Below are 22,936 nucleotides of genomic sequence, written 5' to 3' on the forward strand. Positions count from 1 at the left end.
AATTGTTTTAACTTTCTATGCTTGTTGCATTATGCTTCATGAATTTGTTTATTTACAAGATTCCTATGCATAGGAAGCATGTTAGACTTAAATTTGTTTTGAATTTGCTTCTTGATGCTCTCTTTTGCTTCAACTACTATTTCTTGCGAGTGCATCATTAAAACTCATTTGCTCCCATCTTAATGGCTATAAAGAAAGCACTTCCTGGGAGATAACCCATGTGTTTATTTTGCTACAAGACTTTTGTTTTGTATTTGTGTCTTGGAAGTTGTTACTACTGTAGCAACCTCTCCTTATCTTTATTTTATTGCAATTGTTGTGCCAAGTAAAGTCTTTGATAGTAAGGTTCATACTAGATTTGGATTATCGCGCAGAAATGATTTCTTTGCTGTCACGAATCTAGACCTGATTCTCTCAGAGGTAACCTCAGAGAAATCATACCAATTTACGTGCGTGATCCTAAGATATGTACGCAACTTTCATTCAATTTTGAGCATTTTCATCTGAGCAAGTCTGGTGCCTCTTAAAATTGTACCATACTTCACGGATCGTCTCTGTTTTTGACGCATTCTGCCTTTATTTCGCATTGCCTCTTTCACCGTAAGTTGGATGGATTTCTTTGTTCCATTACCTTCCAAGTAGGCTTTGAGCAATGTCCATAAGTGTTAAGAATGATTGTGTCACCTCCGAACATGTGAATTTTTGATTATGCACTAACCCTCTAATGAGTTTGTTTTGAGTTTGGTGTGGAGGAAGTTTTCAAGGGTCAAGAGAGGAGGATGATATACTATGATCAAGAAGAGTGAAGAGTCTAAGCTTGGGGATGCCCCCGTGGTTCATCCCCGCATATTTCAAGAAGACTCAAGCATCTAAGCTTGGGGATGCCCAAGGCATCCCCTTCTTCATCGACAACTTATCAGTGTTCCTTCTCTTGAAACTATATTTTTATTCGGTCACATCTTATGTACTTTACTTGGAGCGTCTCGTGTGCTTTTATTTTCGTTTTTGTTATTTTCATTCTCTGAATAAATGCTTGTGTGGGAGAGAGACACGCTCTCGCTGGTTCATATGAACACATGTGTTCTTAGCTTTTAATGTTCATGGCGAAGGTTGAAACTGCTTCGTTCATTGTTATATGGTTGGAAACGGAAAATGCTACATGTAGTAATTGGTAAAATGTCTTGAATAATTTGATACTTGGCAATTGTTGTGCTCATATAGATCACGTTTAAGCTCTTGCATCATGTACTTTGCACCTATTAATGAAGAACTACATAGAGCTTGTTAAAATCTGGTTTGCATGATTAGTTTCTCTAAAGTCTAGATATTTTCTAGTATAAGGTGTTTGAACAACAAGGAAGACGATGTAGAGTCTTATAATGTTTACAATATGTCTCATATGTGAGCTTTGCTGCACCTGTTTATACTTGAGTTTGCTTCAAACAACCTTGCTAGCCTAGACCTTGTATCGAGAGGAATTCTTCTCATGCATCCAAAATCCTTGAGCCAACAACTATGCCATTTGTGTCCACCATACCTACCTACTACATGGTATTTCTCCGCCATTCCAAAGTAAATTGCTTCAGTGCTACCTTTAAACAATTCAAAACTTTATTACCTCTGATTTGTAGTCAATGTTTTATAGCTCATGAGGAAGTATGTGGTGTTTTATCTTTCAATCTTGTCATTGATTGCAGACTTTCACCAATGGACTAGTGGCTTCATCCGCTTATCCAATAATTTTGCAAAAAGAGCTGGCAATGGGGTTCACCCCAATTAATTAACTTGCATTAATAATTCTCTTCACATGTTTTGCTCTGATTCATCATGAAGCAACTTAATTTTGCAAATAGACACTCCTTCATGGTATGTGATATGTTGGAAGGCACCCGAGGATTCCGTTAGCCATGGCTTGTGTAAGCAAAAGGTTGGGAGGAGTGTCATCCATAAATAAAGAAAATCTAACTAAAGTACATGTGTAAACAAAAGAGAAGAGGGATGATCTACCTTGGCCGGTAGAGATAACGTCCTTCATGGGAGCCGCTCTTGAAAGTCTCAGCTGATAAGGTAGTTAGAGTGCCCACTACCATTCGTTGACAACAACAAACACCTCTCAAAATTCTTACTTTTATGCTCTCTTTATGTTTTCAAAACCAAAGCTCTAGCACAAATATAGCAATCAATGCTTCCTCTCGCGAAGGGCCATTCTTTTACTTTTATGTTGAGTCGAGCTCACCTATCTCTCTCCACCTCAAGAAGCAAACACTTGTGTGAACTGTGCATTGATTCCTACATACTTGCATATTGCACTTGTTATATTACTTTACATTGACAATATCCATGAGATATACATGTTATAAGTTGAAAGCAACCGCTGAAACTTAATCTTCCTTTGTGTTGCTTCAATACCTTTACTTTGATTTATTGCTTTATGAGTTAACTCTTATGCAAGACTTATTGATGCTTGTCTTGAAAGTACTATTCATGAAAAGTCTTTGCTTTATGATTCATTTGTTTACTCATGTCATTACCATTGTTTTGATCGCCGCATTCATTACATATGCTTACAATAGTATGATCAAGGTTATGATGGCATGTCACTCCGTAAATTATCTTTGTTATCGCTACTCTGCCGGGACGAGCAGAACTAAGCTTAGGGATGCTGATACGCCTCCGACGTATCGATAATTTCTTATGTTCCATGCCACATTATTGATGATATCTACATGTTTTATGCATACTTTATGTCATATTTATGCGTTTTCCGAACTAACCTATTGACGAGATGCCGAAGTGCCGCTGTCGTTTTCTCGCTGTTTTTGGTTTCGTAAATCCTAGTAAGGAAATATTCTCGAATTGGACGAAATCAACGCCTGTGGTCCTATTTTTCCACGAAGCTTCCGTAAGTCCGAAGGGGAACGAAGTGGGGCCACGAGGCGGGGACACGCAGGGCGGCGCGGCCCAAGCCCCGGCCGCGCCGGCCTAGTGTGTGGCCCCACCAGACTCCACCGACCTTGCCCTTCCGCCTACTTAAAGCCTCCGTCGCGAAAACCCTACCACGTTCGACGAAACCAGAGAAAACCTTCCGCAGCCGCCGCCATCGCGAAGCCAAGATCCGGGGGACAGGAGTCTCCGTTCCAGCACGCCGCCGGACGGGGAAGTGCCCCCGAAGGCTTCTCCATCGACACCACCGCCATCTTCATCAACGCTGCTGTCTCCCATGAGGAGGGAGTAGTTCTCCATCGAGGCTCGGGGCTGTACCGGTAGCTATGTGGTTAATCTCTCTCCTATGTACTTCAATACAATAATCTCATGAGCTGCCTTACATGATTGAGATTCATATGATGATGCTTGTAATCTAGATGTCATTATGCTAGTCAAGTGGATTTTACTTATGTGATCTCCGTGAGACTCCTTGTCCCACGTGTGTAAAGGTGATGCAGGTGTGCACCGTGTGGGTCTCTTAGGCTATATTTCACAGTAATACTTATTCACCGTTATGAATGGCATAGTGAAGTGCTTATTTATATCCCTTTATGATTGCAATGTGTTTTGTATCACAATTTATCTCGTGTGCTACTCTAGTGATGTTATTAAAGTAGTTTATTCCTCCCGCACGGTGTAATGGTGACAAGGTGTGCATCGTGTAGTACTTGGCGTAGGCTATGATTGTGATCTCTTGTAGATTATGAAGTTAACTATTGCTATGATGGTATTGATGTGATCTATGCCTCCTTTCGTAGTGTGAAGGTGACAAAGGTGCATGCTATGTTAGTACTTGGTTTGGCTATGTTGATCTGTCATGCACTCTAAGGTTATTTAAATATGAACATTGAATATTGTGGAGCTTGTTAACTCCGGATTGAGGGTTCGTGTAATCCTACATAGTTAGTGGTGTTCATCATCCAACAAGAGGGTGTAGAGTCTAGCATCTATCTATTTATTCTGTTATGTGATCAATGTTGAGAGTGTCCACTAGTGAAAGTATGATCCCTAGGCCTTGTTCCTAAACATCGCTATCGCTGCTTGTTTACCGTTTTACCGCATCTTTACTTCCCGCAATATTACCACCATCAACCACACGCCAGCAAGCACTTTTCTCGAGCGCCGCTACTACTGCTCATATTTATTCATACCACCTGTATTTCACTATCTCTTCGCCGAACTAGTGCACCTATTAGGTGTGTTGGGGACACAAGAGACTTCTTGCTTTGTGGTTGCAGGGTTGCATGAGAGGGATATCTTTGACCTCTTCCTCCCCGAGTTCGATAAACCTTGGGTGATCCACTTAAGGGAAACTTGCTGCTGTTCTACAAACCTCTGCTCTTGGAGGCCCAACACTGCTCTACAAGAATAGAAGCACCCGTAGACATCAAGCATCAACCGTTAACCTTTACTTACAAACCCTAGAATAGGCACCTCTCCCCATGAGCTTGGCCTCCGGTGATAGCCAAATCGTTATCCCGGAACCTGCACAGGCTTGGGTCGTACATTCGCCTCATTTCACGTCATTTCACTTTCAACGTAGGCAGCCTCGCATAACCTCTCATGACGCTTGCTTAGAGGGAACCCATACTAAGACACATAAACTTCCAAGGCCCTACCCATAATCATGTATTGTGGGGGTACTAAAAAATTCAGAATGGTATCGCATCCAACTCAATCATCGCTTTTTATAAAAGTTCAAGGTCAATTCAAGTCATATTCACCTTCAAAATCTTTCAATGGAATAACTCATCATTCCATGGTTTTCACCATCATCTCAAACACATGTTCCCATCTAGAGTAGTCATTTTTAATTTAGCACTAGCAACTAGGTATGAGGGGTGCTAAGTAGTTTTCTATTGCTTCTAGGCTAACTTTGATGCTCTTGTACTCAATCCCATACTAACCAAGTGAATCATGAATCAAAAAGTAACTTTGATAAATCAATTTCAATAAAGCTTGTAAAGTAAAAACTTGGGATAGGATCATTAAGCATAAAGTAAAAGTGGGTGATGCCTTGCTCTTGGTGACCTTTGCACTTTGCAAGAATATTCGCTTGCCTTGGTTGGGGAATTGGTCAAAGTGATCTTCTTCCTGGAAGTAGACCTCCTCCTCCTCTTCGATACTCCTCGTTACTAGCGCCTAAAATCGAATACGAAGTATACAATCATCACACCAAACTTAAGTACTAATTAACACACATGAGTCACACAAGCTGAAGGCTAGCATCACAACATTACTATTAGGTTTAGTTGACATTGTTTTCTTCTTTAAGAAAAATAATTTCCTCCTCATTATAAATACTAATTAAGGTGTTTCTTTTAATTCCTTAGAGAAATAATTTCCTCTCATTATATGATTAAGATTTAATTTCCTCCATGAATAATATATGACCTAGGTTGACCAAGGTCAACTTCTTCATATCATCATTTAAGAAAATGATTTAAATGAGGTGGAGCACCTCATGCAATTTAATACCAACATGGTAATGATTTAATATCATCAAAAAACCCCACATAAGATTTAATAGACCATGGTCTCTATCTCATTTGGAATTGTTTGTGACAAGATTTAAATGAGAGAAACACTCTCATACTATTTAATAAATAATTTGGCACCATTTTAATTGGACTAGAATATAGCCATAGAGCCATTTTTTAAACTAGGCCATGATCATAAAAATAACTATGTGATGTTCTTACATATTCTTATAGACAATATGAAATATGAGTTTTGAGAGTTGGAAACAACTCAAAAGCATGTTTGGTTGATTTTTAACAATTGTTTGAAGTTGCAAAAGGCCCTTCCTTGTTTATTTTGTCATATTAATGCTACACAAAATCTAGGGTTGAGACCAAGGTGCAGTTGGGTCGATAATTTGCTCAGCTTTCCAAATATATAAAATTTGTTAAATTTGGCCAAGTAGATCTTCTGGAATTTAAATTGGAAGTTGGAGCCAGTTTGTAATTTGAAATAAATCAGCAATTCATATTTGAATTAAAAGGGCCTAGCGGGAAAGTTAACGGGCTACGTAGAGGGAAAGGAAAAGGGCCGGCCCAGCAGTGCGTCTAGCGCAGCGGGCCACCTGACAGCGTGGGGTCCACGCGTCAGCGTGTGTTAAACGCCGAAACGGTACCGATCAACGTGGCCCGCACGATTAGAATTAGATCTAACGGCTCACGGCCTTCGTCGACGGTGACGAGAGGAGCGGCCACTGGCGGCGACGGTGGGGGGTGGGAGGCTCACCGGCGGCGCGCGGCGAGGGTCGGCGACGAGCTGCGGAGAGGTTGTCGATGACGAGGAAGCAGATGGAAACATCGGCGTCTCCAACGGCGGCCTGAATCGATGGCGCCCTTCTCAGCACCTCCGCGGCTCCGATGATCAAATTGAGGGGCTACAGTGGTGAATCGAGAGAGAGAGGAGTGGTCGAGCGGGCTCAGTGAGATGAGGGAGGAATGGTGGTGTGCTTGGATTGAGGAGGGAGGTCCTCCTTTATAGCGGTGAGGCGAGGCCGTGGGGCTGTGATGAAGTCATCGTCGACGACGCGGCTATAGCAGCGCAGGGGCACTGGCGATGATGCACGCGGGCAGGCGACGTCCTGGCGATGACGCAGAGCTTGATTGCGGGAAAAATGAGGCACTGACGAGCGCGCGAGCTTGACGGGAGCTGGCAGTGCCGTGGCGGGTCTCGTCGACGGTGACGATGGCCACATCGCTCCCGCGGTTCAACGGTCATGTCTAGGCGTCTCCTGGTGGCTTGGCGCGAGTGTGCCGACGAGTGGCAAGGGCAAGTGGTGGTGTGGAGCGTTGGGGCGACGTCATGCCCGTGCGTGCTCCGGCCGCGTCGATGCACGCTCTCGGCGTGCGCGCGGTCACCTGGGCACGTCGCGTTCTGGCGTCTACGGTGCACCAACGCGTCGATGCTCATGTCCAGCAGACTCAGGGGAGTGAGAGGAGATGGGATGACACGGTGGTGCAGGGCTGAGGTGACCAGAGAGAGGGGATGGCATGGTGAGGACATGCCATGCCACTAGTATGGTCTTGTTTTGGTCATGGTGACCAAGGTCCAGTGGCTGCGAGGCTTGAATGCAGGTGCCGAGGGAGATGGTGGAGTTTCGTGAGCAGCCGGAGGAGGGTCAGGGTTGGACTTAGTCCAAGGTAAAACCTAGCATGGGCACAATTTTGATCCCTGCCTACAAGGTGTTGGGCACTATGCCCGCAAGAAATTTATTTTTGAATTTTGGAAAGATTTTTGGTGGGTTGTAATCATATACTAATTGAAGTAGAATGGTGGTGGTGGTGGTCCATTTGGTGTTGATTTGCAAAATCACAAAATGCATAAGATCTTCATTTTGCATTACGGTTGCAACTTTGCTTGATCACCATTTGAATTTGAGCAAGAGTTTGCAGGGGTTGTTTTGGGCAAAGTTGTTCACCTTGATGTTGTCTTGGATGAGGTGCAAAGAGTTGGCAAAGTTTAGTTTGAAAAATCTTCCAAACCAGGGGCTCAAAGAGGGCATCACGCTAAGATTGTCAATTTTGACCATATTGCATGTGAGTTGGAAATTCAATTTGTTTTCATTTTGATTTGAGTTTCTTTGATTCCAAAAGTGTTTATAATTGTTTAGTAACCATTTCCAACCAATGGTGCAAGCCAAATGGTCTAGGTTAAGAATTTGCAAAAAGGGCATAAGCCATATGTGCATTTCATATTTTCATTCCCTTTTCTTTTTCTTTGACCCTAGGTCTTGGTTTTGAGTTCATGGAAGGTTAGATTAAGTTGAGTAATGGTTTCAAGCTATTTGGGCCAAGTATAATGGCATAGGTTAAGATTTGATAAAATGGCTATGTGCCACATATGCCTCTATGCAAGTTGTATTTTATTTTGGTTTCACATGGGATTTGGTTGATAAACCCTAGATTAGTTTTGTGGAGGTGTTGCAAACCTTCTAATAAGATTAGAAAATAGCACGGTTGATTATTTGTAATTATAGCCCTAGGCTTACATAAGCTTTTTTTTAATTTAAAATCTTTTAATTTATTTTATATTGGATGGTGACAAGAGGGGTGAGGTTTAGAGTTTTGGAATATTTCAAGATAGCTCACATAAGCATCATGGTAATAACACAATTATCAAGCACAAGTATTATGCATAGCACCTCATTCAGAAAAGTTTTTGTTGGTTCTCATTTTTGGAAAAAGGGAAATTCATTTTCTCTTCGTTTTAAAATTTGGAATGTTACGAGTAGAGGTGTCAGGTGGTGAGCTTTCTGTTGAGCAATTGATTAATCATCTACAGATGGATTGTTCCCGACCCTCAGCACCGGTGGGAGGTAGAACAGATGGAAGGGAAAGTGTTCGAGTTAATTTTCCGAGTAAAGTGGAGTTAGTCAGGGTACAACACTTTGGAAGGTTTCATGTCCCGGACTCCACCATTGTACTCTTATTTGATTTTTGGAAGAAGGAGATTCAACCTGCATGGGTACCCGAGGATGTGTGGGTAAGAGTGTATGGACTTCCACCGTAGCTCTTGATGATTATCTTGCTCTTTGGGCACTTGGTGATGTTTTTGGCAAGACTAAAGATATTGATATTTCCTTCACAAGACAAAATAATGTTTTGCGTATGTTTATAACTTGTCTTGATACTACTCTTATTCCTGCATCATGGGATCTCAAGATCAAACATGAGTTTTTCGACTGAGGTTTGAGGTATAGGGGCAATCTACCAATAATCATGATGTCACTATGTCGGAGGTACAGGGAGATGGGGGAGATGATGATTCCCACTCTCATACTCATGACAAATCTTGAGGTACTTGAGGTTGATCGTACTTGTTAAGAGAACTAAGAACACCGGCGAGAAAAATGATGAAAAAGAGATGTCTAATTCTCAGCAGAATTTAAATGCTAAATCAGTGGGTTTGCAAGTGTTCAAGGATGGTAATGCAGGTGTTGGGGATAATGTGATCAAAGTTGTGTCTCACTCTAAAAATACACCAAGGTATGATGATGTATTTTTTAGTTCATATAACTAGCATAGCGGCCCTCGCAATTGCGAGGGCATCCTCTTCACTTTACCTATGTATTTTTTTTAATTTGCCTCCTGCAATGTGATATGCATGGTATTTTAGACATGCATGCATTTTTTAAAACTTCAAACTTTGACTCTTTTGTATATGAGGATGTTGCTAATTAAGAATAATAAAAACATAGTTTTTTTTAAATAATCTAATTCTATTTTCATGCTATCTTAGACCAGTAAATGTGATCAGAGGTTGTATCCTTTTTATGCCAAAATTTCCAGAATATAATATTTTATCCTAGTGTGCGTTGAATACATAATAGATGAAGTGTGATCTTTCACAAATATATGATGTTATGCTATGCGGGAAAAGTATGGTTTTGAGAAAGTTATTCAAATTTACACTCCATGATTAGCTACTGTCGAGTTAATTTTTCCTTTTCAACATTGATTTATATATGAAATATATGTGAATAATCAAATATGTACATACCTTCTAGGAATAGAGATGGAAACATAAAATTAAGAATATTTGAACCTTTTAACTACTTAGAACAACACAACAGTAGCTTTCATCTTGACCACTAATTAATGGTGTGTCTTGCTAGTTGGAAGACGAACAATAATCCCTACTGCCTTCCCAGCCCGCTAATGCTTGAAAGAAAAAATGAAGGAACGAGAAACGCCCGCACATATATACCAGTGCCACATGTTTTGTTTGCCATTAGTTAGCTGAATCTTTGAAGAAAATGATTCTTAGATACCGAAGAGGTCTCGGTGGGATATCGGGATCCTCTTGCGCGAGTGAGCGAGGTCTTTCATCGGTGTGCCATCAGCAACAATGTAATATGAACTGGCGAACAAAATATAACTTCTTTAAATTCCATGAATTCAAGCCGGAATCAGTACGTGCAGACATCTAATAAACAGGCATTTTGTTTTGGCATTACAGTATTTTTCAATAAGATCGATCATTGATGTATGATTACGTTTGTGTGTAGCTGAAATCTCCCCCCGATGTGTGCTGTTGTCTTCCATAATTGCCGCGCGCCACCGCCAGAATCTTTACTATTATATTGGAGTTGGGGATGGTGTGTTACTTTGACATCAAACATTGGAGCAATCTCAACCCTCGAATTCAACGCCCATCAAACATTCAGAGAATCAGCACCGCCGGATCGCATGCGCGTCCAATACGTTTGTAATCACGAGTTAAGGAAATTTTATATACCAATCAATCAGAGGATCGCTACAATCATGGTAATTTATATAAATATGGACAACAAACACCAATCACGGGAAAGAAAACGTGGAAGTAAATCACCGGAAAGCAAACATGGAAAGAAATCATGGGTTCTATCAAAAGCAATCCGGGCTAAAATTTGGGATCATCATAAAACAAACATCCTCCTCGTTCGAGGTTACCTTACCATTCTGTTTCTTCCGGCAGTCTCCTCATTTTCTTCCCGACGACACCGCAATGCGAATGCATATCCCCTGCTCCGCATCGCTGCTCTATCGGCGACCAAAATGCGGGGCGGTCACACGCAGCGTCGGCAGCCAAGGAATAACATTTTGGGTCGGCCACCTCACTTGCGAGACCACGTCTCCAAATATGGTTTGACGAAAATATATTTTTTGGCGGCGATGGTGGTGGCCGGCAGTGCTTCCTCTGAATAATGTCCCCATCATACAGCGGACATCAGGTCCGTCCTTAGGTACTCGCCTCTCTCGCCGTACCTCCGGCGCATCACTGATCTAATTTATGGGTTTGATGGGTTTATTGATTCCTTCTGCCCCACACCTGACCTTCTGGTTTCTGGTCAATATCGAACATCTCTTCTGATCACGGAGTGACAGCCGTGCTCGACTTTCTTGGCAATGCTTCATTTACACGTTCAAAGATTAGGAACTGAGGTTGCAGGAGGAAGAGGAACTGGTCACTAGCAACAACAAATCTATCGACTATAGGTTCCGCACTTCTGCTTTTCCTTATATTTTTGAATTCGTATTTTAGCGGCTGGCCGAGCTTGGACCTCCCTGGTGGTAACTGGCATGTTACTTTTGCCCCTAACTCAAGCTTTTTCCTCAATTTAGTTTGTTCTGCATTGTCAACCAGTTCAGTTCACATTTGTATGCCAATATTTGACATTTCCATCTTGCAGTTTAAATTTTGTGGTCCCAGTGCTGTTTCAGGTTCCTACGGGACCTCTTCCAGACATGAGAGCATGTAGGTACAATCGTTTGTCAAATATCATTTGCCGCTGTTTACAGGTTCTATAGTATTCCATCTTCAAAGTGGTATATCTTCTTAGGTCGTTCACAGTTTTACATTTGGATTGTCATACGTGTTTTCATGCCAGATATGGAGGGACGAGACCCATGTACATCGGTAACAAAAGATTTGCTCAAATGCCCCTAATTTCTTTGTTCTGATAATTAGAAGCGCTACTATTTGATTGAAGAAGAAAATATGGGGCTTTCCCTGACCACTGAACATGTTAGGTTGCTCCTGTAATGGTTTATTAACCATGAATAATCTCACATATGACTTAGCGGTTTACTAATCTAATCAACAATACTTTCCTTCGCATCAATTCTCGCAGCTGGGTCAAAGAAGCAAAATAAAATCAGACTAGAGTTGTTTGGTTTTTCAGAAATAGCTAGATTTTGCACTGTAGGAATGTACTGCTTCTAAATTTCCAGGAAGTGGTGGCAGCAGCGGAAAAGGTAAGGAGCACCGTCATGGTAGAGAAATAGTAGAGTTCGTAGAGCAGGGACTGAACACACCATCAAGGATTGTGCCATCTCTGTCTTCTTAGTCGATACTTCGGATAGTCTATCTTGCGAGCACTATGTTATATCTGCGTCACAAACTGCGAAAGCTTTTCGACCCTTTGTTCTCAGTATTTACAAGGTCCATATAACCATTTTTTTTTCATGATGTAAGCTATTCCTATAGTTAAAGTTCGATATTTATTCGCCGAGTACCTTGTATATATACCCCTTCAGCGCTGCTGCATTGTTACTTCAGTTTTGACTTTTTTTTAATGGCTTCAAAAGGATCTGGCTTCAAAGGATCACGCATATCGGTTACCACCAATTCATTACTTGTAAGAAATTCTTGATGTTCGGACATTGTTAATAGTCATCCATCTCATTATGATTTTTGTTGTATCTCTCGTACTACTTATGGAAAAACAATATGATGTTTCAGTTCATATGTGTTTCACCCTAAATATATCTATCACATTTTTTAGTTCACTTCCATAGAATGTAAATTGTTCATTCATTTTTCATATCATGTTGTGTATCCCTATAAAAGATCTCCTTCAAGAGTTTGAATCATGAAATTATGCCATCCAAACATCAGAAAATTTGGAAACGAAACCAAAGAGAGGGCGAGCACGTTAGACTTGAGCTTCTCAAGTTTTACGAGAAATATTCAGTAAATCTTATGCACTTGTTATTTTTAGAAAGGCTAAATATTACAGGTTAGTCAATTTTGGCATACATAAACCTATTTGTTACTGATAAATGATTGCACTCAAAGCTTAGTTCAAAGCTTGTTTAGTGAAGTTAAAAACACTTAGCAGAGAATTTTCAATTGTCAAAGTCAACCTCTTGCATCATCTGCTCAAACATTTGTCCTTGTTTAGTTTTTTGTGTCAACTTTGTGACATGTGACATCACGATTACATGCTGGCGTAAGATTACATGCGCATAGTCAGCATGTAGGAGGATCTTGCATAGTGTGTTCTTAATTTTAAAAAATAATGTATATTTCTCGGTATCTCCATGATCATGCATGGAGGTTAATGTAATTCTGAAGTGCAAGTGGCAACAAAGACAAGGGTTCAAGATAAGGTATGCCGAAGAAGTTTATGTGGCACGCCCTTAATTATCGCGAAGGAAGCAACAACAATTGTCTGCTGATCCACGAGGGTGAGGTCCCAATTTCACATGATTGCCAATTCAGATGGTTCTTCAAATCTAATTTTTGCTTGATCCGGCGAATACCATCGTATAAGGAGGCAATCTAGCGGAGCATGTTACCGAAGTCTACTGCCTGACAACAACTATGCTAGCACAATTGAGAGAATGGCCCTCGCCACCGTGCGCTATGATCAATCGAGTGCCGTGACACCAGCCGAGCATAGAAAATACAATAGGACTGAATCTCTGATTTTTTTGTAAATTTTCCTAGCAGTTGTCCTTTGGTTTGCCATGCTCGGTTCATAGACAGATCATATGCTATTTCTTCTGAACTTCTCAGTATAAGTTCACATGCATCATATTTACATCCATACATCAAGAAAAAATTAGAGAAGCCGTAGCAACGCACGGGCATTCAACTAGTGTCAAGTAAGATTCAAGAAAACTCAACAATTATAATCAGCAAAACCGTTTTTTAACATACATATCGTATCTTCTTTCCCTTTGCTCGGTGCCTCACAGCTGAGTTGACTTTTGGATACTGATTCCTTAACCGTGAGAAATATTATCCTTTGTGACGGTATGAATTGAGTTAATCACAGTGATTATCATCGCCAGGCCTAAGTTCATATCGTATATGCACATGCATGGAGTTCTCAAAATTACATTTAAGAAACAGCTAACAAAGTCAAGACGATACAGATCTAAGTGTTGTGCTATTAGAACAATGTGAGATTGCTCATACCAAGGCAAAAACTGTATGGCAATGAGGTTGTGCAATTCAACTTCAATCTTTAACCCCATCTGACGGAAGCCCCTTGAACATATCATATATTTTTAAATACCTAGATAAGCCTAGCTTACATTCTGCACCAAGAAATTGTCAACATGTGTAGATTAAGTATACAATGAATCATCTACTGCAGCCAATCGAGCTGCAATTACTAAACCGCCGGACGAAAGTGAACTGTCATCTGATGGTATAAACTGCTTTAGACTTGTGTCATCTAATGATCTGCGTCAGGTGAACGAACCTGGAGATCGCAAGATTCAGATTTATGTCCCGTCTCCGACATCATAGAACAGCTCGGAGTTCCTTTAAACGGTGCACCAACAGGTTCATCTCATCGAGGGAGCCAGGTGGCAGCGAGCAAGATTAGCGAGGACGTTGACAACACCCGCCAGGGTGCAGCGTCCACAAAAGATCTTGGTGTCGGAGTTCCATACAAGCCATGATGGAGATGCAGTTTGCTGCCATGGAGACGCAGTTTGCTGCCGCCGCCGGCTGCCCCGCCATGGTCAGAATCGGCAGTATGGCCTTTAAATGCTGCACTGAACTCTAACACGACGGTCTCCTAGCGACATGGTTCATCTCGAAGAGGAAGCCCGGTGGCAGCGAGAATGTTGACGAAGCCAAACTTTTCACAGCTAGGGTCGTTGCACATCACTGGGACGCAGCGTCCACAGGAGACATTAGTTTTTTCTTCCTCCGCGGCGAACTGCTGACAGCGTCGCCGCGCGCCGCGAACACCGCCGGCACCAGGAAAACTGGAGAAGGACCATGATGAGCTGCGTCATGGATAGTAGCAGAGGTGGTGGTGATTTCTCTTTTGATGATCCGGCGTTATCGCCAGCTTCGAGAGCTGGAAAAGATCGATGTCCTGGACGCGTCCACCGCCCAGGCGAAAGCTCGAGTCGAGGACGTAGTGCGAGCTCGAGGCCAAGCTGTACGGTGCGTCTTGTCATGGAGACGCAGATTGCGGCAGCCCCGTGATGGTTAGAATCAGCTGCACGGCGCACATGGCGAGAAACATATACACGTAGATTAATTGTGTGGATTTGTTTCCTAGGTATATACCCCGTACATGTTTATGTTTCTCTAGGAGAAAAAAAGGCTGAGACTCACGTGACGTGTTCCAGGTGTAAATTATATATTCGTGACATCCTTGACGCAATTTCTTTTACGTACGTGCCATAAGTCTATTTTGCACACGTCTATTGTTGTACGTAACACTTCTTATCTTTTAATCTGAGACGTTAAGATTAAAATCACTGGTTTATATTTTTTAAGTATATGTGGATTAACCTCATGCCTCGAAAAACTCCCTCATTTAACACTGAACTCTAACACGACGCGACATGGTTCATCTCGAAGAGGAAGCCCGGTGCAGCGAGAATGTTGACGAAGCCAAACTTTTCACAGCTAGGGTCGTTGCACATCACTGGGACGCAGCGTCCACATGAGACATTAGTTTTTTCTTCCTCCGCGGCGAACTGCCGACAGCGCCGCCGCGCGCCCCGAACACCGCCGGCACCAGGAGAACTGGAGAAGGACCATGATGAGCTGCGTCATGGATAGTAGCAGAGGCGGTGGTGATTTCTCTTTTGATGATCCCGGCGTTATCGCCAGCTTCGAGAGCTGGAAAAGATCGATGTCCTGGGCGCGTCCGCCGCCCAGGCGAAAGCTCGAGTCGAGGACGTAGTGCGAGCTCGAGGCCAAGCCGTACGGTGCGTCTTGTCATGGAGACGCAGATTGCGGCAGCCCCGTGATAGTTAGAATCAGCTGCACGGCGCACATGGCGAGAAACATATACACGTAGATTGATTGTGTGGATTTGTTTCCTAGGTATATACCCCGTACATGTTTATGTTTCTCTAGGAGAAAAAAAGGCTGAGACTCACGTGACGTGTTCCAGGTGTAAATTATATATTCGTGACATCCTTGACACAATTTCTTTTACATACGTGCCATAAGTCTATTTTGCACACGTCTATTGTTGTACGTAACACTTCTTATCTTTTAATCTGAGACGTTAAGATTACAATCTCTGGTTTATATTTTTTAAGTATATGTGGATTAACCTCATGCCTCGAAAAACTCCCTCATTTAACTTTTAGTATATAATAGATAGATTCTTGTATTAGTCCTAAATATCTTTTTTCTGCTTTTAGTAATGTGGCGGAGGAGGCTGAAGAGTATGCACAGATTCCTCCTCTTGTTAGCCAGAAACTTGCACATGCGGAGTCATGTCATTTTGTGTATGGACCAAATTCGCCGAGTGTTGGAGTCACGGCGCTGAAGCCGACGTCGATCATGCCGGGGCTGCATGGTGCACGCGTCCCGGGGCATGCAACTACGGGCGGGGCGGCTTCCGGCACGCTGTCGCCTGGACATTTGTCGCGCGCGCCGTTGCCTGGCTCAGGGACGACGCCGGTTAAGGGCCCAGGAGCGCCTGTGTGCGGAGGCACAGCTGCAACTCGGTCCGCCATGCATGGAATTGACAAGCCTATACACACGCCTGTGGCTAAACGATCGGCTACGATGATTAAGTCGTCAGTGCAAGCTAAGGTAAAAAATTCTCTGTATGTACAGCAGCCGTTTACGAATTTGTGTGAATCCAATTTTGAGCAAACAAATAATACTTTACAGGGTGACTATGCTGCTGTACCGACTATGGTTGGTATGATTAAAGAGGTGCCGAAGACCAAGCTGTATACTAAAGAGCAAATTGTTGCTTTTGGAGGGATCCAGGAGGAGGCGAGCTGGGATGTGCGGTCGAGTGGAAGACTGCGCACTCAGCCCAATGCCGATATAACGCAAATGGAGAGGGCGATGATGATTGCAAAAAATCGTGCGGAGATGCCAGTGATAGGTATGTCTACCTCAAAATTAAACACTTGTAGCTCTTTTTTGCTTTTTTTTTGATCTTTTGATTTTATGACTCAACTCCTTGATAACACGGCCAACAGAAATTGCAAAGCACCAAAACCCTAATGAGCAGCCTGTCGAGCGGTAAAACTAGTCTCTTCTGGGGAAGTTCCTAGTCACTTATATCGAAAGGTTGTGTCTATGGTTGGGACAAGCACACTGTACGCTATGTGGACTCGGAGGAACAAAGACTGAAACTAGATGATTGCGGAAACACAAACCCTAGCTATACTAGATGGAAGAAAAAGATACACAAAAACAACTACGAAAAGCAACTAAAACTCGAAATTAGTGCAATCTATGGCTATGGCAAACCCTAACCCTAACTTTTTATGGTTTTTTCTGGATAGGAAACACTCACAACTCAACTATGGGGTGGATTGTGGATGGTTACCGAGAAACACCGAAATCTGATACCAAGATGATAAGGGGTGTCCCGATCTTCTCAGTAAGCACGGTGGTGATGATGATCACGCGATGAACACAACGGAGATAACACGATGATGAAGTGGATGATAACTTGTATGACGCAACGAAGTCTCTCGATTGGTCCCTGTCGCCAATGCAACAACTCTCAACCCTGCAAGATATTCGCAACTCCACACACTTGCGCACGTAGCCGCCGACCACGAAGTGGTAAGTTGCAACCGTCTAATTCCCAATAGAACAACGAGATCACACAACACTTTCAGGGGTAAACACCAAATCAATGCAATATGGTGTAGAGATTCAATAGAGTTGCAAAGCGATCAACTATGAACTAGGGTTTATCTTAAAGGTGTTCTAAACCTAATTTGGGGGATCCTGGGCACTTAGGGTTCAGGATGACCAGGGTTCGAGAAAATACATAGAAAATCGACCCAGATCGGGATCTGGTCGAGACAGGACTCGAGCCGGCGCGGGGGTCGGTCGACCGGGCTCGGGACCGGCCGGTCCGGTTTGGACCGGGCCTGGGACCGGGCCATGACAGGGGCGCCGAGGTGACATACAGTACACCCCCCGGTTGGCACCAGTGCAGGATCCAGTCAGAACCGGGCTCACCCGGCGTAGGGGGCGGTTGGACCGGGCCGGCCGGCGTGGCGGCCGGTCGGACCGGGCCTGGCACCAGCCTGGACAACTTCTTCTTCCTCCCTCGCGCATACCTCCCGCTCCTCCCTCGCGCGTCCATGGGATGTCTTCATGTCCAGCTTCACGTCCAGCTGCTCCTCTTCTCCTCGTGTGATGCTTGCTCCCTCTTCATACCTGATCATGCATAAGAGCATCTCCAACAGACGCGCTAAAAGGCCCGCGCGGTAAAAAAACCGCCGGTTTGCCGCGCGCGGGCGCTGCCGCGCTGCTCCAGCAGAGGCGGGAAAAAGGCGCCGGTGTCGGACACGACACTGAGCAGCTCCGACTTCGACTGGGAGTCCGACGACCAGTAGTTTTATTTAGTATTTTCGTTTAAATGTCGCATTGTATCGTCGCACTTTAAATATATTCGTATTTTCGATCAAATTTCATAGTTTGTTTGATGAATTTTCAAAAAAAAAACGGTCGGATTAGCAGTTTGTGACGCGCGCGCGCTGCAAAATAGCACCTCTGGCGGAGGTGCGTTTTTCGCACACCAACGCGCGCTGCAAAATACAGCCTCCGCCGGGGGCAAATTTGTTATGCCGCGCGCGAGCGGTATACAGCGCGCCCAATCGCCGGTATAGCGCGCGAGATTTTACAGCGCCTGTTGGAGATGCTCTAAGTAATATGACTTATAAAGTTCTCATCGATCAAAGTATAATTTAGGAACAAGTTGTTGTTTGAGTAGGTTCGCACGAGCCTTTGTTATGGGTCTAATCCTAACTTTATTGGACTTGAGCTTTACAGCAGCATCATCTTCATCTTGCAATAACGGTGGTAGTAGTGTAGTAGGGATGTCCTCATCAGGTCATTTGACTTGGATATCAGGGCGATGGCCCTAGGCGTGGTGGTGCATCAGAGTGACGTGTCATGTCACACACAAGACACATGCTTCTTGTGTTATGTTGGCTTCATTGCGGCTATTGGAGGGTCATATTAGACTACGAATGCACTTATTTCTTTTTAAAGTGGTCTCATTGCTTTGGATTTATGTGAAAATGCCCGATACATATGAAAGCACATCTACATGTTGCATTTTTTTTGGGGGGGGGGAATTCCATATCACGGCTAGTGTGATTATTTCTTTCCAAGTTTAATAAAATTCTTTTCTAGTGATTTCGGGTTCACCATCTTGATACAACATCAAAGAGCTTTTCAATTATGTTTAGGCTAGGGCTAGAGTTTTGTGAATTTCAGTCGAACACGTGCCGATGAGTTCTCCGGTCACTGGGCCCATGGCGTCGGGACCCACATAACGCCGTGTCCTCCCGGGTAACGCGTCCGCCACGCGGCACCAGCGAGCCGGACTTCTTGACGTTCTTTTTTCTCTCTCTCGAGGCCCTTTCTTCCTCTCGTTATTATTCCTTTCCTCTTCCTCTTCCTCTTCCTCCTCCACCGGCGGGGGAGAGATCCTTCCTTCCTCTGCAGCAGCAGCAGCGTCCGAGCCGAGCGCAGGCGAAGATGCTGGACATCCAGAAGCGGCGCGTCCAGCTGCTGCTCTTCGTCACGGGCGTCCTCGCCCTCAGCATGACCGGTATGCTTCCCGGCCGCACAATCTCCAATTCGTAGCCCCCCTTTTTTGTTTATTTACACTTTTCCTGGCCAAATCACGAAGGCAGAACCCGCGGGTTAGATATTTCGTAGAATGGCGGATCCCCGCGCGCGTTTTCATGGGTAATTTTCGGCACCTTTCAACCCGCGATTCGGTGATTCTTTCTCGGGGGGGGGGGGGGGGGGGGGGGGGGGGGGCGGTTGTTGCGCACCGAAAAATGGATGCACGTTAGTGGCGATCTTGGGTGTCAAAAGACGGTTGGTAATGTCCACGAAGAGCAAAGGGGACGGCGCTTGTTGCTGAAATTTCAGCTGCTTTGGGTTAATTGGCCGTTCCCTTCCCAGGTTTGGGTTGATGTTGTCGGTCGAATTCGAAGTGGACTCGAGGAATGAGGCATATATATATGGTGTGAATTCGGTGCTAACTTGTTAAGGATTATTTCAGTGCTGTGCTGTACAGATTAGCATCTGGCAGAGGGCTGAGCTGAAACACAAGTGAACATTGTGTACCATGGTATCTCGTACTGATAGGTTCATGAACACACGTTGACGTATGAACTCAGTAATACAAATAGGCTGTCTCAGTCTTGAAGATAGATTATCATGCCTGGTGCATGAAGCTCGACTTTGCACGGGTCCGGGGAAGGGTTGGACCACATTGGGTCATTGAACACAGCCTTTCCTTGCAATTTTTGCAAGAGGTATACCACTATATTTCAACTAAATCAGGGATGAGTTGTGAGTTAGTACCTTGTAAACTCTGTCCGATACCAGTGAGTGTGGAGTGCACAGTCTACCCATATCGTTTGCCTTACTCATTTCCCCCCGTACTAGTTAAAGGGCGCTTGGCAAATGATGCATGTAATTCATTATGTAAGTTTGCGGGGTGTGGGCAGATTCACCAGATTCCTTGCGCTAAAGAAAATGCTGTGCAAAGCAATGCCTTGGACCTGCCAGGCAATGTCGGGATGGTGAAGGAGCTAAGAAGTACTGATACCATTTTACTTTCATTCAATAACTGTAATGTGGGTTCCATCCCGTGGGAGTGTAATCAAGTAGCACATTTAATGGCGGTGAAGGACCATCGAGTGTGGACATCCAATTTTTTTTGCTGATATATATTGTTTGGCGACTGTAGGTTCGGCTATGTGTCCATGATAATGAAATCTACGTGTTCTACTAAAAAAACGCATATCAAGTCTTCAATTAACGGATCCATGCGTCTCAAACTATTTTTGAAAGATAATTCTTTCTGTGTTGCTAAGTTGACATGTTTGCAAGCCATGATCCCATGAAAAGTAGCTATACTTTAGTAACTATTGCATTGATATTTCTCTTGGCATCCAAAGTTCCCTTTCTTTTGGAGAAGTAGACCTTATGTCTCTAGAAATAACCTTAATTCAAATTTTTAATTTGCAGCTGAGAAGTGCAGGGAACTTGTCGGAAAGGAGGCTGCATCAAAGAGTGGGCAGTTCACATTCCTGAACTGTTTCGATATGGGCTCAGGCAGCTTTGCATGCGCAGGCAAGGAGGGGGTCAAGCTGTATGTCAACAACCTCCGAAGTGCACACATGGAAAAGGTGCGGCAACGAGCCATTGAGAAAGCGTTAGCTGATGCCGTGATGGAAGGCCTGAGCCCTGCCGAGGCAGCCAAGCAAGCTCAGAAGGTCGGTGCAAAGGCGACGAAAGTGGCCGCTCGTCAAGCCAAGAGGATATTGGGGCCAATAATCTCCTCTGGCTGGGACTTCTTTGAAGCAATGTACTTTGGCGGAAGCATGACCGAGGGTTTTCTCCGGGGCACCGGCACCTTATTTGGAACCTATGTGGGTGGCTTCCATGGCGAGGAGAGGTTGGGAAAGCTTGGCTATCTTGCTGGAAGCCAGCTAGGCAGCTGGGTCGGGGGAAGAATTGGGCTGATGGTCTACGACGTCATCAACGGGTTGAACTACATGCTCCAGTTTGTCCGCCCAGAGCAGTACCAGTCATCAGCTTATGCTTCGGCAGAGGCTTTGGAGTTCGCAGATAACTATAGGAGTGCCGAAGGAGAGGAGCCGACGTACGGTGAAATGGCAGAAGAGGAGCAGACGTACGGTGAAACGGCAGAAGAGGTGCCAACATACGATGAAACGGCAGAACAGGAGCAGACGTACGTTGAAGCAGCAGAAGAGGAGCAGCGGCAGGAGGAGTCGCAGGGTTTCAGCTTTTTTTGAGACTACGAGTCGTCGATATCATACAAAACTTACGGTGGAATTTGCAGCCAGGAATACTTAGTTTCTTCAGTTTTATGACATGTCGTGCTCTGTTTTGCATGTTTAGAAGATGATACAGTTAGACACGATTCTTCTTCTCTGTAATCTTGTTTGGTCACTTGTATATAAACTTTCCCTTGTAAAATTTGTGGTACTGTCCTGCTGAATTGTTTGAACGGCAGCGACACTGAACATGAACAGAGAACACGTCGGACAGTATACATTGTATCTTGAGACAGGTATCTGGAAGCAGGTCTATAGAGTTTGTTTGCCGTTTATGCCTCGGGCAGTTTGTTTCGAATTTTGGCAGGGTTGGGCAGATGCCACTTCATTTTGAAAGCATTTCAATTACCTGGAATTGTGAGCTCACACCGTCTTTTGGCGTGTTGGGCCCTCCGTATGCAGTTTACAGTTACGTCATATGAGAACTGGCGTTTTTGTAACCTGAAATGGCTGAGGTCTAGTGCATTCATGTACATGAAGTCCATTGACCTTCGTTTAATTTAGTTTCGCAAAAGAAAAGTACTTTCACCTTGTATAGTATCATACTGCCGCTTCATTTATTTTATGTTTTATATAACATCAATACAAATTTGTGGATATGATCTCTTAGTAATAAGCTTTTCTAGTAGTTTGATGCGTCATGATACTAGAATTCTCTTTCTCGTCCTTAAACTGCGATGCATACTTAGATGACACTACGTTATACTTATTGCAATGTGAGAGGCATGAAAAGAGACGCACCTCTGCTAAACTGGGCGTCAGTGACCAATCATTTGCTGTCATCTGTCGCTGCTCAGCTAATGCTACAATGCAATATAGGCCGTTAAAAAGGATTGAGCTTTGGTGACTTTGTCGAGTCATAGAAGTCGCTGACTGTCATGTCGACTACGAAGTGGGCCAATGTGGGACAACTTCATTATATGTGCCTCACATTATCCCACTTGTAAGTGACATGAAGTCCGTGACTTTGTGGATGACAAGTCATCTAGCTCAATCCTGTTAAAAAGAGTCTCACGCTAGCTGACAAATACTGTAGATGGAAAATGGGAGCACTTTCCTGTGTCGTCCACCATGTGTCGACAACATGACTCCATAGCGTACACTCGGATCAGATTCTTCCAATCAGACACTGGATTTTTCATCTGAGGCTCAAAGAAGCCCTGATTGATTCACATCACCAAACCAAAACCCACACAATTTCTTCGTGTTTGCACAAGCAAAAATCAAGGAACCTGAAATTATGAAAGGCATGAAAACTTCACTTGCAAAAAACAGTATAATACAGTTATACATTTGAGAAAAATAGTTTCGAAAAGGTCAGAAATATCTTACAAAGGTATCCCACCATCCCACTATTCTATGCTATCTAC

General features: G+C 43.7%; 1 protein-coding gene across 1 annotated transcript; it reads left to right on the forward strand.

The window, feature by feature from the left end:
• The first annotated feature begins 19,128 nt into the window (after positions 1 to 19,128).
• Positions 19,129 to 21,805, forward strand: LOC124702221. The gene is made up of 2 exons (XM_047234345.1): positions 19,129 to 19,297; positions 20,734 to 21,805. The coding sequence occupies exons 1-2, from the start codon at positions 19,225 to 19,227 to the stop codon at positions 21,522 to 21,524; spliced, it is 864 nt and encodes a 287-aa protein (XP_047090301.1). The 5' UTR covers positions 19,129 to 19,224; the 3' UTR covers positions 21,525 to 21,805.
• The last annotated feature ends 1,131 nt before the right edge of the window (positions 21,806 to 22,936 follow it).

Source organism: Lolium rigidum, chromosome 3, assembly GCF_022539505.1.
Source record: "Lolium rigidum isolate FL_2022 chromosome 3, APGP_CSIRO_Lrig_0.1, whole genome shotgun sequence".
Classification (NCBI taxonomy): domain Eukaryota; kingdom Viridiplantae; phylum Streptophyta; class Magnoliopsida; order Poales; family Poaceae; genus Lolium; species Lolium rigidum.